The sequence below is a fragment of the Denticeps clupeoides genome, chromosome 8 (assembly GCF_900700375.1).
Source record: "Denticeps clupeoides chromosome 8, fDenClu1.1, whole genome shotgun sequence".
In the NCBI taxonomy this organism is placed as follows: Eukaryota; Metazoa; Chordata; class Actinopteri; order Clupeiformes; family Denticipitidae; genus Denticeps; species Denticeps clupeoides.
This window is the reverse complement of record NC_041714.1, coordinates 4,398,774-4,415,589: the sequence shown is the minus strand read 5'-3', so window position 1 is coordinate 4,415,589 and position 16,816 is coordinate 4,398,774. Positions and strand designations below refer to the sequence as shown.

The 16,816-nt window shown below is 47.1% G+C and overlaps 1 protein-coding gene across 3 annotated transcripts in view; it reads right to left on the bottom strand.

Annotated features, from left to right (window-relative positions):
* The window catches only part of unc5b (unc-5 netrin receptor B), a 45,977-nt gene extending 35,354 nt beyond the window's left edge, over window positions 1-10,623 (bottom strand). For all 3 annotated transcript variants that reach the window (XM_028988540.1, XM_028988541.1, XM_028988542.1), the window contains exons 1-2: window positions 10,497-10,623; window positions 10,079-10,219 (exon numbers count right to left, since the gene is read on the bottom strand). In XM_028988540.1, the coding sequence (XP_028844373.1) occupies window positions 10,079-10,166 (88 nt within the window). In that variant the 5' untranslated portion in view covers window positions 10,167-10,219; window positions 10,497-10,623. The remainder of the gene's footprint in view (window positions 1-10,078; window positions 10,220-10,496) is intronic.
* Window positions 10,624-16,816: the final 6,193 nt, after the last annotated feature.

Here is a 16,816-nt window from a genome sequence, read left to right as displayed (position 1 = left end):
CACCCGAGTCGGAACGAGCGGCAGGAACGAGATTGGGAATGTGCGGTCTGTGATGGGGACACACTGCTTCTGTACACTATAAGAAAAAAGTCGATAAATGAGTGGGGTAATTATTTATTGGATCCACTTGACCCCTTAGATTATAAAAGAGAACCGTTTCCTATTATTAGGGGTTTTCCATGATGATCAACAGGACATGAACGTCAGTGGATGGCTGATGAGTACAACAGCCATGGAAATCATGTCACCACAACTCAACTAAGGGTGGGGATTCAAACGGCTGATTTTTTTTTTGTTATCAAAAAAATCTGTGCATTTTTGGCAAAAATTAAGACCACTTTAAGCGTAAGTGTTTTAACATCCGTTGCTGTCTGGCGAAAACTGCCTTCAGTTCAGCCCTTTGTATACTAGGGGTTTCCTACACACAGGTTTAAATGTTCATCTCAAACTTTGATACAGTGGGACTGGATGGAAACGTATTGATAACGCATTACCAGAGGACGTATAGGTGATATATTGTCATATCGATTTTTTGCCCCACACCTCAACCCAATCGCAACACCTATGGGAAATTCTGGAGCAACATCTTAGATTCTTTCTCCAGCACCATAATGAAGTCGTATATTTTGGACGAATGGAGTCCAGAGGCGTGTCCTTCTAAAGGCTTGTTTATGCTGCCTTTATGCATGAATATAAAGTGTTTCAAGTGACACAATTCACATACTTTCCTCTGGTGGCGATGTACAGTAAACCAACAGCGAAAAACAAGGCAACTGTGAAGGAAGATGTAATCATGTAATATTTATCACAAGACCCTTCTGATCTTTTGGCTATACTGCCCCCAAGATTTTCAGGGTTGCCGTTCCAGAAACCGGAACGCAGAAAACGCTGAAATGGGCCTTCCGGCTGTATCGGAAGACTGAATGTGGCACATCAAGGCTGTCCTAGCGCCAAGGATCCTTCAAATGCGTCCTTCTTTTCTCTGTCCCAGAAGGATCCACCTGTTGGATCGTTCTCAAATTGATGTGACAGCGAGCGATGCAAAAAGGACATTCTCTGTGGACCACGTGTCTCATTTAGCAAAGCTCAGGTCCTTTTCATGAAATGGGACATAACTTATATGAAGTGTTTTTTTCATGTTTTAATCAAAATCCCTCTGTCTCTTTCCAACTGCCACTCCAATTTGGTAGCGAGCAGCCACAACATCTTTCTTGGCAGGCGAGTTAGAGTTCACAGTCTTGGCCCCACCAGCCAATCTGCCTCCTGTCCGTCCGTCTATCTTTTATGCTGTCGATCAGCAGCCTGCACTTCCCTGCAGACCATCATTACCGGATAAAAACCCAGCAAGAGATGAATTCACCTGCCGATCAGCTCCACGCCAGCTAATGTGAGGATGTTTTACGGTATCAGGTGGGCAGCGGGGCAGGAAGTGGGGCGGGAAGTCCACATGCTCGAACGGTCGACTAAACACACCACTGCCCTGCCAGCATCTCCTTTTTCATTTTCTTATAATCCACACACACACACACACACACACACACGCACATGCACAGCACACATACTGACAAATACGGCCTTATCCCGATCACCTTACTAACAGTAGTTAGGGGGACAGTCCCCCTGGAGTGCCTTGCTCAGGGACACGATGGTAGTAAGTGGGGTTTGAACCTTACCTGCTTGGCTACTACCTCCCAATCATTTCCTCTTAGTGTGATGTAAAAAAAACAAGGCTTTGTGACAAATCATTCGGCTTCAAACATCTTTCCTCAATCAATAACGCTGTTATAGCTTCCATTTGTGTGATTGCTCTGTGTGTGTGTGTGTGTGTGTGTCCTCTGGGTCTGTAAGGCGGCTCTGCGCAGGGTGCTGGAGTGTGACGGCGGCGTTTTTGAGTGGCACCGTCATGAGTTAATGAACCTGCACCAGCCAGCATGTCCACCCATCTGCTTCCACAATCCCAACAAACTCCGACCACGGAGCGCCGTCCGGACCCCAGCCACCGCCCGGGGGGGGGATGGTGCGGGTCTGGGGTGTGGAGGTGGCTCCTGACCACAGAACATGACTATGCATGGTGTGTGTGTATGTGTGTGTGTCTGAAGTTTTAAATGTTTATCAGCCGGTCCTCAGCTGTGAGGTGGGTGAGAGCCGATCCAGGGCCATGGGGCCGCAACCCGTGGGCCACGCCTCACCTGCTAAGCTGGGCGGTGTGGCGAATGGAAGCGAGGTGAGAGGGAGGTCGGCCACGTCGCCCATCTGTCCACCAGCAGGTAAGAGGCTTGACATGTGACACACAAACACACACACACACACACACACTCCCAAATATACAAATGTAAAAGACTGAACAGAGAGACACACACCTAGATGACAAACACAGCAGACTGGCACACACTCAACACACCATCCGATGATAAAAATGTCAATTTATTGACACAATGAAAGTGCATATTAGTGACCTGCAATCGTGAAATCCTCACACCACTGGTTCATGCTGCAAATCTAAACAAACACAGAGCTTACTGTCACCACACGCGCACACACACACACACACACTCCAATATCCTCATTCCTCCAGCCCACATCTGCCACTATCTGTTCATCCAACAGATGAAATGGGTGCGATTTAAACAGGAGGAAAGTTAAAGGCAGCAATGGAGGGGACGACAGACTGGCGGCTCTGACTAAAGCAGTGAGGTCGAGGTTTGGGAGTTAGTGACCCCTGTCCGACCCCCGTGTCCAAATCAGTAATTCTTGGTGGCCGCAGCGACGTCCCATCGCGTCCCTACCAGAGCCCCGGTCCCAGTGGTGGCTTGCCACCTTCTGCCTGCCAGTCAGCCCCAGATTAAGCCCCGCCAAGCCCGGCCAGCTATACTGGCTGAATCTCCAGTACCCCGCGGGGGCAAAGCCGGGAGGAAGGAGCCGGAATAAAGTGCCACAGGCAGCGACTGCCGGCAGAGGAGGGAGGAAGGGAGGATTCGGCTCTCTCCAGCGTGTTATCCGGCAGGGATTACGGCTGCTCCTTCTGTGGCCGGTTTCAGCCTTAAACCCCGTCTGAGGCCTGCCAGGGACCTGCGCCAGGCCTAATAACACCAGGCCTGAGGTGCAGCGTCTGTGTGTGTGTGTGTGTGTATGTGTGTGTTCATTTTCCATGCACAGTTTACATGAACTATGGACATATCTCAACGAGGCCATTTAATTGGACTATCATTCTCGTCTCGGTATGCAAGCATGTGAGGGGAATTGATTTATTGACTGATGTATACAGCTTTGCATATCGACAAACAATTTAGTTGGCGGCCAATTGTAACCATGTGGAGTAGTGAACATTTTTATTTCATACATGCTGCAAGCTTGAATTATTTTGCAAATGAGACGCATGTTATCCCTTCCGACACATGCATAGTCATGTTCTGACAGTTAATGCACATTCTTCTGTCACCTCTGGAGAGGAAATTAAGGAGCATGCATCTGTGTCATGGGTCAGAACCCACACAGGAAGCACACAAAGTACATTTGAACGCATTTCATACTTATAAATGAATTAGGACTGGGTTCAGTTTTAAAATACAGTTTCATTTTGACAATTCAATTGTCTTCTAATTTCATGTTAAGTAGTGAATATTGAGTACTGAGTTGACCTCCGGGCCTGAAACACACAGAGGACTGCTGTGCTGCATCACTGACGTGATCTCGCCAGTAAGCGGAAAAATAGCGAGAACAAACACCCACGGAGACACACGTTCGCTGTTGGAGACCAGCTGCCATGTTTGCGTGGATACGTATCTCCATTATTCCCCGAAGGCCTCTGGTGTTCATGGCTACCCCTGGCAAAACTATAATACCTCTACCCCCCATTAACGCTCACACACACAACACACAAGGCCCCCCTGGGCACTTCCCCCCAGCAGCTCAGCTCAGGGCCCGGTCCCCTTGGGGCAGATGGGACCCTAATAGGCGTTAAACTTGGAGTGAAGGGATTCTCCACGCTCTCGTCTAAAGAGCAGCTCTCAAAGCCCACCATGGAGCGGGAGCCCTGGAGAGAGGGATGAGCGGATGGAGGACACCCCACATTGAATTCTTCACTTTTAATTGATATTTTAGCACGGAATCAAGACGGTTCTACATGTGCGATACAGGCTGTGGTGAGCTGGGTTCTTATCTGCAATGCCGAAGGATGAGTTCAGTATATCAGCATTGTCGTGCGTCAATGTCATAGTGCAGCACCGCCTCCAATGTAATTTTTCCACTTAAACCACATTGTACCCTTTAAAAAACACAAATCTTAGCTTCTTCGATTCAGCTTCTGTGATGCAAAGATACTCTCGCACACAAGAAATACTGAATCCACTCTTCAGTTGCCACTTTACTGCTTTTCTTTAGAGAAGAAAGAGAAGAGGATCACCTGGTATAGGTTATGGGGTTTGTAGGGTTTATTGATATTGATATGAGATATCTTCATGCTTTGGTTGTGGGTTCCTGGTTCCTGTGTTGCCCACACACAGTGTAAATAGCTAAACAACGTTCTGCCATTGTTGTTCTCCTCAGTGACCGGAAGGAGCGACCGGGCCCAGAAATGGCGTCAGGCTCCCTCTCGGATCCAGCTGTTCCTAGGCAACATGCAGCAATCGGGTACAACGATGACGTGAAAGCGGCATTACTGAAATACTGTCACTCCCAGGAGTCTAGCTGACTGACAGCTATAAAACTGCCACATCTCTGACTTTTAATGAATCAATTACAACAGAGCTTATTTTATTCAAAGGATATGATGCCACAGAGTTAACAATTACTTATTGAATGTACTGATTCAAGTAAACCATCTTTCTATAGTTTCATTTGGCAACCTTCTCACCAGCAGCAGTCTTTTTTATGCACTGGTTTTGAGCTATTTAGGGAAATACGATTTACAGTATTTACAAGACTCTCAGAGTCTGAGAGAGAGAGAGAAAAAAAATTGTTCTTCAGATACCATAAATGTCAAATCTAAAATGAGTTAAAAAAAAAAAATAAGAAGACGTGTCACATCCTATAAAAAGCTGCTCTGGCATTAAAAAAAAACGTAATACTTCAGAAAACTTTTGTCAGTGTGTGTGAGGGCTAATAGGCTGCATTTGTATGTCACACACACACACACACACACACACACAGATTGTCCGTTCTCTAATCTCCATGCGTGGACTCGGCTGAACTTCCCCTTTGAAATCCCAAACCCCGGCTAAGAAGATGAAGGCAATCTACATGCCCTCAAAAACTCTGCCTTTCAGAGAGGGACACACAAAGAGTCCGAGACCATAGGAGAGCCATTCACGTGGCCCAGCACGATGACTCACGTCCTCCTACCGGGTCCTCCAACCGGTGGTGGGGGTCCGCAGCACTGATATTCCTGTGAAGCAATTCCTAAACACTGAGAGCCATTAAAAAAATGCAAGAAAGGGGAGAGAGCGCGAGGCTTTTTATAGAAGCGACGGCAGGGCGGCCTGGAGAGACAGGAGAGAGCGGGCCGGCAACTCGGGCTCGAGCATCAGAGTTTTACATGTCGTCTCAGCCGGGCATTGGTGGTAGTAGCCTAGTGGGTAACACACTCGCCTGTGAACCAGAAGACCCAGGTTCAAATCCCACTTACTACCCACTTGTGTCCCTGAGCAAGACACTTAACCCTAAGTTGCTCCAGGGGGGACCGTCCCTCTAACTACTGATTGTAAGTTGCTCTGGATAAGGGCGTCTGATAAATGCTGTAAATGTAAATGTAAAATCTCCACCGTCACGTGCCTCATGGGGAGGGCGCGTTCAAATAAAATGCACATAATGGACGTGTAAATGACTATTTGCATAATTGCATTGTCCATCTGAAGTGATGTCGAGAGGACAACAGAGGACGAGTAAACACATGAACTCTCAAACACACACACTCACGCACACACTGTTGTTCCGGTAGGGTTGGGGAACGTGTCCTGGCCTTCCCCTCACCCCACACACAGTGCCAGAAGAGAGCCCTCTTTCAGCTCCCCATTCAGAAGGGGCACAAAGCAACCCCACCGAGTCATTCTTCCCCCGTCCACCCCCCTGGCCCATCTGCCCGCCTCCCCACTCCCATCTGCTGTAGAGGGAACTCCTCCCCGTCCATCCGTCCGTCCCTCATCAGCTCCCCCCCCCCCGTGTTGCCAGATCCCTGCACTCCGTTTTGTGTCTGATTTACGGCGGCAGGCAGCATGCACAGTATTGGCAAAGCATTAAACATGTCTGCCATTAATACTGCGGGCTCTCTCTGCTCATCGATAAGAGCCTTAATAAAAACATCTCCTGCGGGACCGCTCCATCACGGCACTGTCTGTCCCTCGCTCGCCCTCTCTCTCTGTCCCCCCATCACGTCCTCCTGCTCTGTGCCAGGGACTTAATGATGCTTGAATGCCATTGGTCCTGACTCTTCTCTCACACTCACGTTTTTTTTTTCTCAGAAAGAATATTTAAAAGCTTCGTCCATCTCCATGTGTCCACACAGGACAAATCTGTGTTGCCGTTGTCACGTTGTCACGCACGGTGGTGGCCCAGTCTGATGATCTCTGTACAGGTGGCGCGTGTGTATAATGAGTATCGATTCTGTCTTCAACTGAGCCTATGACAAGGCCTCTGACAGCACAGATACTACAACACACACACACACACACAGGTACTGACACACAAATGCATGCACACAGAAACAACCCTAACACACAAAAACTCAAGCACATACACACTATACACTTATTAATTAAAAAGTAACATCATTTGTTACAAACCTCAATCCACTATTATTAAAATATTATCAAAAACATCATTTCAATAAAGGACAGTTTACAAAGCGATTACTTGGGTGTTTCACCATGTTAAAATATAGTATACACACAAACAAAACTCATTCACTTACAGACAAACAAGACAAATATAATAATTGATAATTATGCACACACACACATACACACACACACACACACACACACATACTGCATACTCACACACACTTCAACACAGCTGTTGCCATGTCAGGGATTTAAGCATCATAAACATGTTTTAAATATTGATGAGGGCCACTTTGCTGTGATGAAAAATACAGGATGGAAGGCGAAGCGGGCCGCCAGCGATCTCCTCTCCGGCCCATCCCTCGCTCCCCGGACGCTCGTAAAAACTAATGCACCGCTCCCCGCCCGCGACCCCTTCACCGCTCCTTCGCTTGCCCGCTTCCTCTCTGCTCTCATGCGGCCTGCGCTGCGCAACAAAAAAGGCCTTTCCCTCGCTCCGTCATCCTGTCACCGCCACTCAGTGGGAACCCCTTAAACTCCGCCACTAAGCCCGGCCTCGGCCTGCGCCGTCCCTCGCTGCCACCTGCGGACGTGTCAGTCTGCCGGGCAGAGCCGGCGGGAGTCCCGCGGCTTTCCCACACTTAACTAAACGCGCCTCAAAATGTAATTTCAGGGCCCCTTCGCTGGGAGGATCCGACCTGCTACGCTCCACAAAGGCTGACGGGGGACGAGGGCAGGTTCTCCTCCCCTCTCCATCTGTCCACTCCCTACTTCCGTCTCCGAAAACAAGTTCGGAGAGTTTATCAGTGAGTCATTTTCGGCCTTCAATCCCAGGCCTGTGTGTTTATTGGCTAGAATGACACACACACACACACAAAACCCAAGATTTCTCATTGCACACCGACACACACAACAACATGAGCCGAGGCCAGACAGCAGTTCCTGGCAGTCCTCCTAACTAACACATACGTCAAGACGGAGGGACGAGCGCCATGCACACGCCCGGGCGGGAGTAAAGAAATGGTCATAATGAGAGAGGAGTTAAGTGGGAGTCGGCCCATTCCGCCAAAAAATATCCAAATCCAGAAATACACTGCGGTCCCCAGCTCCCTCAGAGCCCTGGGACAGCGAGGAGCAACACGCTGGTCCCCAAAGCCACCCCAGGTAAAGTAGGACCTTGTTATGTCTGCTCGTCAACAGTTTACTCTGGTGTGTGTGTGTGTGTGTGTGTGTGTGTTGGCTGATTCTCATGTACAGGATTTCAAAACAACCTCTCTCTTAATAAACATAAGCAGCTTTTCTGCAACCGGCGTGCTGGGACCCGAGTTTTTTTGTTTATGAGGGATCTGGCTTCAGCCATACTGAGAGCCATCAGATTTGATGTTTTTTTTTTTTTTTTTTTTTTTAAGGGGGAGAGCATTAAGCGGGTGTTCAGGTTGAACCGGGTGGCGGACTGGTTGGGTGCTCACCCCCGTCCCATCTAACCCTGAGCCTGTAATGCCGAAATGATGCAACTCTGCTTTTGTTCCTTTTTTTTATTTTTTATTTTCATAATCCACTAAACCTGCAGAATGCTGCGCCCTTCTGTTTAAATCTGATTACAAGTGGAGGGGGGTGAGGCAGATAGACTCTGCTACGTGGAGAGATATATTTATACATTTATATTTCTGCTCTGTACTCAACCCGAGAGCCGTAAGCTCGTGAAGCACTGCTCTCCAGGACGAAACTAGAAGATCAATAGTTATCAGCTTATGCAACACAGATTCGGCTCCATCCACCGGTGCCGAGGTCGTGTCATTAGATTTTCAGCCACAGCAGTTCAGGCGCAATGATCGCGACCCACGCCGACATTACACCCATCAAAGTCACAAATAACGTGATTAATAGTGGCCTATCGATTCCTGCGTGGGGGAAAAGTTGACCGGCGGTGACATTCGCACAACATCTGCAGAGTTTACTGATGCTAGGCAAAATACCCGTCTCGTGCGGCCTACCGACACATAAACTAATGACAAAAAGGCTGCGGTCACAAATAACAACAGTGACGTCATGTCCACCAGTCTCCATCCCATCTCTTTCTCTTTACATGGGGTCAGACAGGCTAAAGCTCCATTACTCGCCGTGGCCTTGCTTTTCTCTCCCAGTGTCCAGCACCAAGACAACGTTTCAGACTCAACCCCACTGGCCGGACGTGTTGCCAGATTGGCAGAACTCAACCCAACACTAAAGTTCTCACACCAGCTGCAACATTTAAAAAAATTACCATCCCAAAACACCGCATATTATTTAAAAAGGTCATATTAACACCCTCACAAAGTTTTACACTAGCCTTTAGGAATTACAGCACTCAAATAATTCCAGTGGCTCTGAGCCCTGATGCATATCCGTTTGCCATTTCATTTTAACTTTAGTGTAATACAGGTATAATTAATAATACACGCAGAATGCAAAGCTCCTGACCCGAGTAACAAAAAATTAACAAATTCCGACTAAAAAAACGCGTACCTGGCAACCCTGTCTGAAGACAGGCCAGGGTATCGCAGTCTCAGCTTCTTGCAAACTCAGCCACTCAGTCAAAAAAACATAAAAAAAAAAGGTAAATACACAACTACATTTTTCGTTTTAATGGCTACGAGCTTTTTATTTTACTCAAGCAATTTATTCATATGAATTAACCTTGGATAGAAAACAGGGGCCTTCCAATTAAATTAATAACCCAGAGAATATGCTTCGGTCATTATCCCCCATTTCACGCACTGAAAGACCAAATTAAAGCAGCTTCTCTTTTTTTTCACCGGAAACGTGCGTTCATGCCAAGGAGGATTCTTCTGATCAGGAGGTCAGATAGATATCGCACGAACAATATGTTTGCCTCCAGCCTCCTTGTATCCATTACAAAGTTCACGTTCATAATAAATCTTTAGTTGATCATAATAAATAAATAAATATATAATAATTACTATTGTTATTATTAACAGATTCCCATCAGCAATTAAGAACTATGCCCACTGACGTGACGTTGTCCATGTCGATATAAAGTTCCGTAATCTAATCTAATCTACATATGGAATGTAAAGCACCGGGGAAACGAGCCGCTTATCTGCTCTTATCTGTTAACATGTCGGCTTGTGCGTGTTTGTTTGCAGGCCGGGCCACCCGAGGGCGACTGGGTGTCTCAGGCCGGCCACAGTCCCGTCTGGGGACGCGCATGTAAATAGTCCAACGCGCCGTAAATAACGCGCCTTTGCATGCATCCATCGCTCACATTCAAAGCAGGTCGCCGTCGCCCGTGTCCAGCTTACCCGTGCTGCCGACGAAAGTTCCGCAGAGGAGAAGCAGGTCGAGCAGGAGACCGAGTCCCTGGCCGCGCTGTATCCGCACAGAGAGCATCTTCCCCGGTCACGCCACGGCGCACTGTCCCCAGGAGCTCTCCCGTCCACGGTCTTCCCGCGGATCGCGCCGGAGGAGAGGAGAAGAGAGGAGAGGAGGAGGAGAAAGTTGGTTATCCCTGACAGGCAACTTTAACCAAGAGTTCCTGCTGAACCAGGCCCAGTTTTACGCGGTGAAAAGTGGAGGAAACTCTCAAAAAAAAAAGTTTGGGGTACCCACAACTCCACTGCAATAAGAAATAAAAATCCCCCGCGGAGTTGCAAAAGGAGAACAAAATGTTGAATGGCGTAATTCCTTGGCAGAAAAAAAAAAACAAAGCAATAAACGAACCTTCGGAGGCGCAACTACACAGAGTTCCGACGCGCTTCCATCTCTGTTATCTCTGCGCCGTCATCGCGCCGCCGCTCCCTTCTCCCTCGGACCGCCGAATGCCGGAGGAGCGGAGCCGAAGCGGGGCATGAACGCCGGAGCGAAGCCGCAGCCTCCCGACGCCCGTCTCCCGGGCAGCCAATCAGCGAGCAGGAGGCGGGGACAAAACCCGGAACTGGATCCCAGGGAATGGACTTCAAAATCAAGGTTCAAAATAAATACAAATAAATGAAAACTGTGGAAATTGAGTGCCTAGATGTATATTACTTAACCTGTTTATTTAGAACCAGCGCGTTTAAACCAACTTTAGTTTCGTTTATTATTCTTACTTAGAAGAATAATAACTATATTCGTTCATTTTTACACCCATCATAAATGAGCCATAAACGAGTAACGTGTCTGTATTCATCTGGAGTGTCAGTGTTCCGCGGTCTTTCTCCACAAGTCTCCACAGGAGGACGCTGTTTCTCATCCTTCTCATCCTCCACGTCTCCTGGGGCCAATTATTCCAAAAACACAACCCTGACTTCCCCCGCGCCGGTTAAATAAAATTATGACATAAAATGATGGCACTGACAATGGCAAGGTAGAGAGTGAGGAGTTTATTTAAAGTAACTGAGATTTCATGGCCGTAGAGGCTCCTGGATGTTGTCTGTCTGCGTGTTGGGTAGATTTCTTTCTTTCTTTCTTTCTTTTTGAAGTGCAAGTTTGGTTTCAGCTTGATTCCTACTCTCTTGATGCTTGGTGAATTTTGCTGTAGGGACTTCAACACGTAGCCTATTGTCATTATTTTAAACGGGGTTGCAAACGCCTGCACCACAAACGAAGAACAACAGCTGCATGTTTTCAAGAACACATTCTGCTCCACTGATCTCTTTCTTTCACAATACCTTTCAAGAGCAACTGTCTTTGCCTGATCACTTTACTCATATCACAAATATGCAAAAGAGACTGCAAAATTGCTAAAATTGCCCGGACTGGTGGGATGTTGGCTGTGGACCTACCTGGCCTGGCAGCACTTTCAGAACGATCCTGCTCTCTGAAGGACTAAACATGCCTGTTACTTCACTTATTCTCAGTTGCCATCCTCCAAAGACGCCTCGGTCGGAGTGTGATACGTGGATCGTTTCTGTGTCACACCAGGACGCTTCCTCCAGGCTGAGCATGTTCGCGTTGTCACAAGTGTACAAATCTGCCCCAGCTCGTTTGTTGTCATGAAGTTTTAACACTCCCCTCCTCAGCAGCCGCTTAATATTGAAAGGGACGATGTCCCGGCAGAGCAAATGGTGAGATAATTGTGGCGGATGTGCGTGCGTAACACGAGTGGAATGCTGCTGTGTGTAGCAATGCAAAAGGGAGCCGCAAGAAAAGGTTCGGTTTTGATATGTGAGCAAAAATATGGTAACGTCCATGTGAGTCAACGAAATGTCTAAATACCGCAATTACTTGGAAAGCGTTCGACTCCAATCTGCCCAGCTTGTGCCATATTATGGAAATTGTCATCTGGATCCCCTGCTGTATCACGTTCACATCGTGAACCCCTCCCACCCTCACTAATGGAAGACGGTTCGGCTCCACATGCGCAGCTCCGCCCGTCCCTGCGACTAATTGAACGACAGATGACGATGCAGGCTTGACGCTCGCCTCGCCGTAAACTGCGTGCTAATTGGGAGGCCGTGTGGCGGCGGTGTGAGACGGAAGATGCGAGGGGAGGACACAGGTAGGTGCAGGGAAGAGGAGCACAGGAGATACAAACAGATGGTAAAACCAGACGTAACTACTGCCATTGCGGACTCACTGTTGGCGCGAACTCTATAAATAGGACACGTGCTCTGAGAGCTGGTGAGGAGATAATTGAATATTATTTCATGGCATTATTTCACAGAACCCAAACCGGCATGGTAATTATTCCTTGAAAACACGGAGGATGCACGTCTAATCGAGTCCGATGCCCTTGTCACATTAACTATCTGCAATTTTCAGTTGCTGATGTGACCAGCTCATGATGTGATAAATGCCTGTCTGACAAGTTTTGAGTCTGAGATGTGTTGGTCGTGCAGGTGTGAGGCGAGGCGGGAGCAGGTAAGCGGTGGTTAATGTTCGGGCGATCGTGTGAGGCGTGCGTGTGAAGGTTCCTACATGACGCTGTGGGGAGTCGGGCGGGTGGAGTAAGGTTGCGTGAGTAAAGCCACTCTGTCAGAAGATAAAACCAGTCTCCCCATTAAGAAAGTGAAGTGATTGTGATACACTACAGCACAGCACACGGTGACACAACGAAACGTGCCCTCTGCTTTTAACCATCACCCTTGGTCAGCAGTGTTTAAACTAGGAGACCCTAAAATCGCTTAATGTGTGATTGACATGGCCTTTAAGGCGATGGTTCCTGAGCCTCAACGAGATGAATGGCCATATAGTATAAACATCCCTGACTTAAATGCATTTATTAATGCATAAATTTAGGACAATCACACAACTCTCAATATAGCTCATCTCTAGAGCAAATCACTACGTTGGTATTAAGCTTTGGAGGCTTTGAAGAAACGTCATCTGAATGAATGTTCAAGGCAAATCCTGCCTGCAAGTGGTGATGCCCATTCAGGGAGAATCTGTCCTTGAGCCTAAAATTGTGTGTGAGTGTGTGTGTGTGTGTGTGTGTGTGCGCTGGTTCACCTGTTCTTCCAATTCACTAATCTAATCCACAGATACACCTGGCCTCAGCTCTGCAGGGCTTTTAGCAGATTGCATCTGCAGTACTATTACTCTAATTGTTGCCCCACAAACTCTAGTCTTCCTCCGCATTGGGGCAGAAAAGGCTAACGAAATTAAAAAGCGACAGAATAACCAGGGAAACGGAGAGTTTGTGTTGTGCCACTCGCTCAAACAACTTCCTCAGTTGCTACGCAGAAAATATTGCGTCGGCAGCCTCAGTCCTTTTAGAGTTCATTAATAAGAACACTTATTGCATGTCACATGGCTGTCCACTGCTCACCAAGGGTGATGGTTAAAAGCAGAGGACACATTTCGTTGTGTCACCGTGTGCTGTGCCTGTTGTGCTTCACAGTCACTTCACATCCCGGCACGGCAGCGTGACAATAAAAAGGTCACAATGCAATGATTAGCATGATCTGCGGCCCACGTGGGGCGTGGGGGTACTTTCATCTACCGCACACAAACCACCAGACAATCAGTTAACTAGAAGCCGTCATCAATTGCAGTTTGCCGACTGTAATGTGCTCATTTGCTGGAAAGATGTAATTTGCACAGAGTTGAAGTCAACTGCTGGTGAGCAATGACTCAGTGAGCATAAGCTCTCTCCAGTGGCTGAAGTTGTGATTGATGAAGACGCAGCGTGGCATTTTGAGCGCATGACGAGCACAACAGATCCGCGTAACGCAATTGAAACTTTCACCGCTGACGTCTCAGGCTTGCCTGGGTAAACACTCTGGGGGCAGATACAGGGAATCCGGTAGGCGGGAGTGTGCTGGGGAGGCTCTGCAGGGGCTGGCAGCACGTTTCATCAGAGCGGGACCTGTAGGAACTCTTACATCATCATCGAACCGAAACCCTGCTTGTTCCAGCCAAAGCATTAATATAAATTCCTTTACAGAGCAGATCTTCACATATTTTTTGTCACGGCTTTAAAATTGCAGGCTGCCAGGAGTAGACTTCAGCATTTCAGGTGACTTTAGAAACTGAAGACGCTCGTCTGTGTGAATGTTAATGAAGAAGTTTGTTGAGTATTTTAACAGCGTTGAGTACAGTGGGCACATCTGGCAACGTTGCTAATACGCAGTCTACTCTTCTTTTGTGCTTGTGCAAATGGACACAAGCAAACAAAAATGAGCCAATCTGGGCATTAATAATTATGCTTTGTTGTTTAGAATGAACCCCTTAACACTGAGGTGCCACTGAGCAAAGACCCGTCCCCACACACTGCTCCCCGGGCGCCTGTCATGGCTGCCCACTGCTCACCAAGGGTGATGGTTAAAAGCAGAGGACGCAATTCGTTGTGTCACCGTGTGCTGCGCTGCAGTGTATCACAATGACAATCTCTTCACTTTCACTTCACTTTCTTCAATTTTGTTACAGCATTAACATAGTTTAGATAATACAATGTGAAATTATTTAATATAATGCCATATCAGTTAGCAACGTGGCATTACGCCTTCCAAGGCTGTGAGTTCAACTGAATAAAAGCATGAACACTAGGTGTACTGGCATGCTCTAAATTGACGGTAGGTGTGAGTGTGTGTATGCACCCTGTGGTGGGCTGGGTCCCCACTCTGTGTCCCCAGGATGGACTAATAGGACTAAAAGGTTAACCCTGAGCTTTTAAAGAATTTAACAGAAAGGGAACGGTAATAGAAGCTACAACTGGCAGAATCTGTGTTTCATGAGCCCAGACATACAATAACACAGAATGGACTCTCATGGACATCTTACACCAATTACTGCAAGTTCTGGTCACTCTCTGTGTTTGAGTGGGTGAAACACGGCTGTTCTGCGGCCCTTATGTGCCCACCCCTCCACATCATCCCTCACTCAGGCCCACCTGAGCCACATCACTAATGATCGCGGCGCGCCCGCGACTCTGCCATGCATCATTTACTCAGGGCTCTGTGGAGAGAGAAGGAGAGCGAGGCAGAGAGCAGAGAGAACGGGAGGGGGGCGGACAAAGAAAGAAAGCGAGAGATGAAGGGATTTGCCGTGATTCGATCCAGAGGAAACTAATACAACAAGGTAGAGGAGTTTACGGTATCTGGCGAAGACGTTTCACAGGACTGTCGGAGAGTAAAATACAAAGCGACAGGGGAACATCCACAAAAGGCTACGCTGACTCCGAGTGTGTTTTATGGCCAGAGGGCAGAAGCTTGTACGCACTAAAAGCCAAGAGTTGTGCGCCGGTACCTCCAGTCCATCCCCCTATCCAGCTATCTTCCAGCATTCGGTGCAGGTTACTCAAACTAATGCACTCCCAACTCTCAGCTCAGCTCTCAGACGGGGGTTTGAATAAACCATGAACTTAAAACAGTAGACACACTGGCTTTCTTTTCAGAATTTTATTCACGATTTGTGTATTGTTTGGTTCTGTACAACTGTAGAATGAAACAGGGAGACGCAGTTCATATTTATTCAGAACCATATCATTTATAGAATACTCCTTTAAAATACTTTTAGAATACATCCGTTGCAACATAAAAACCTAAAACTGCTTTGCATGCTTGTAGATGACAATTAAATATAATTTTCCTATAATATTTTATTGCTGTTGATGCTGATATATGCCAATGGCCAACTGTCGCATATAAGCCCCGTATTTTTGGCAAAATTGCACTTGTCGACTGTGACACTGTTAACACATTTATTCAGTCATAAAACCCAAACGCGTGAACGAGATGTGATGGACCACAGGGGCATATTTCTGCCTTGTGCACTCAAAGGCAGATGTGGCTGACAGTCAGTAATAAACAATTCACCAGCCAAAGAAATTCACCACCCAAAAAACTGATAAAGATAAATAAACACATGCGTTAATTATGCAATAAATTTAATGCAATACATTTACATGCATTATATGTATCATAAAAGTATATTTAAAGCAATTCATTCAGTATTCAACAATCACTGCCCTGTCCATCTAGAATGCATCATATTCTACGTCCAGAGCTGCGTTAGCCACCATCTGTAATTAGAAACAGTGTATTGCACTGACTGTTGCTGGAGCAGGCATGCTTGAAGTAAATAATACATGCTCAATTGTCTGCACGTGCATGAAAGACAGAGAGTGAGAAGCGTAAATGTGAGAAGGCAAGAAGGAAACTAAACAAAAAAAAAACCCTGCATGCTGGATTCTTGAGAGGAAAAGCACATTCTGTTCATTACAGGCTGGAGGCAAAGGCCCACATAGTGACAATAAGCTCCATATACGTTGTATAGAACTGCCCGTGGATCTACAGACAGACATGGAGGCAGCAGTGCTGTGGAGAATATGCTGAATTCCCATTGCTAACAGTGCTCAAACATTAGTACTACAGAAATGACGCTGACATTTAGTCCATCCAGAGCAACCTATCCAGAGCAACCTATCCAGAGCGACTTACAATCAGTCTTCCTGGAGACACTCAGGGTTAGGAGTTTATTCAAGGAACCAAATGGTACTTGCTCTGGGACACAATGGTACTAATTTGAGTTGGAGCCTGTGACTTTGTGGTCTTCCAGTTCATGGGTGAGTGTTTTACCCACTAGTCTACCACCACCCTGTACAAATAACTTAATATTTA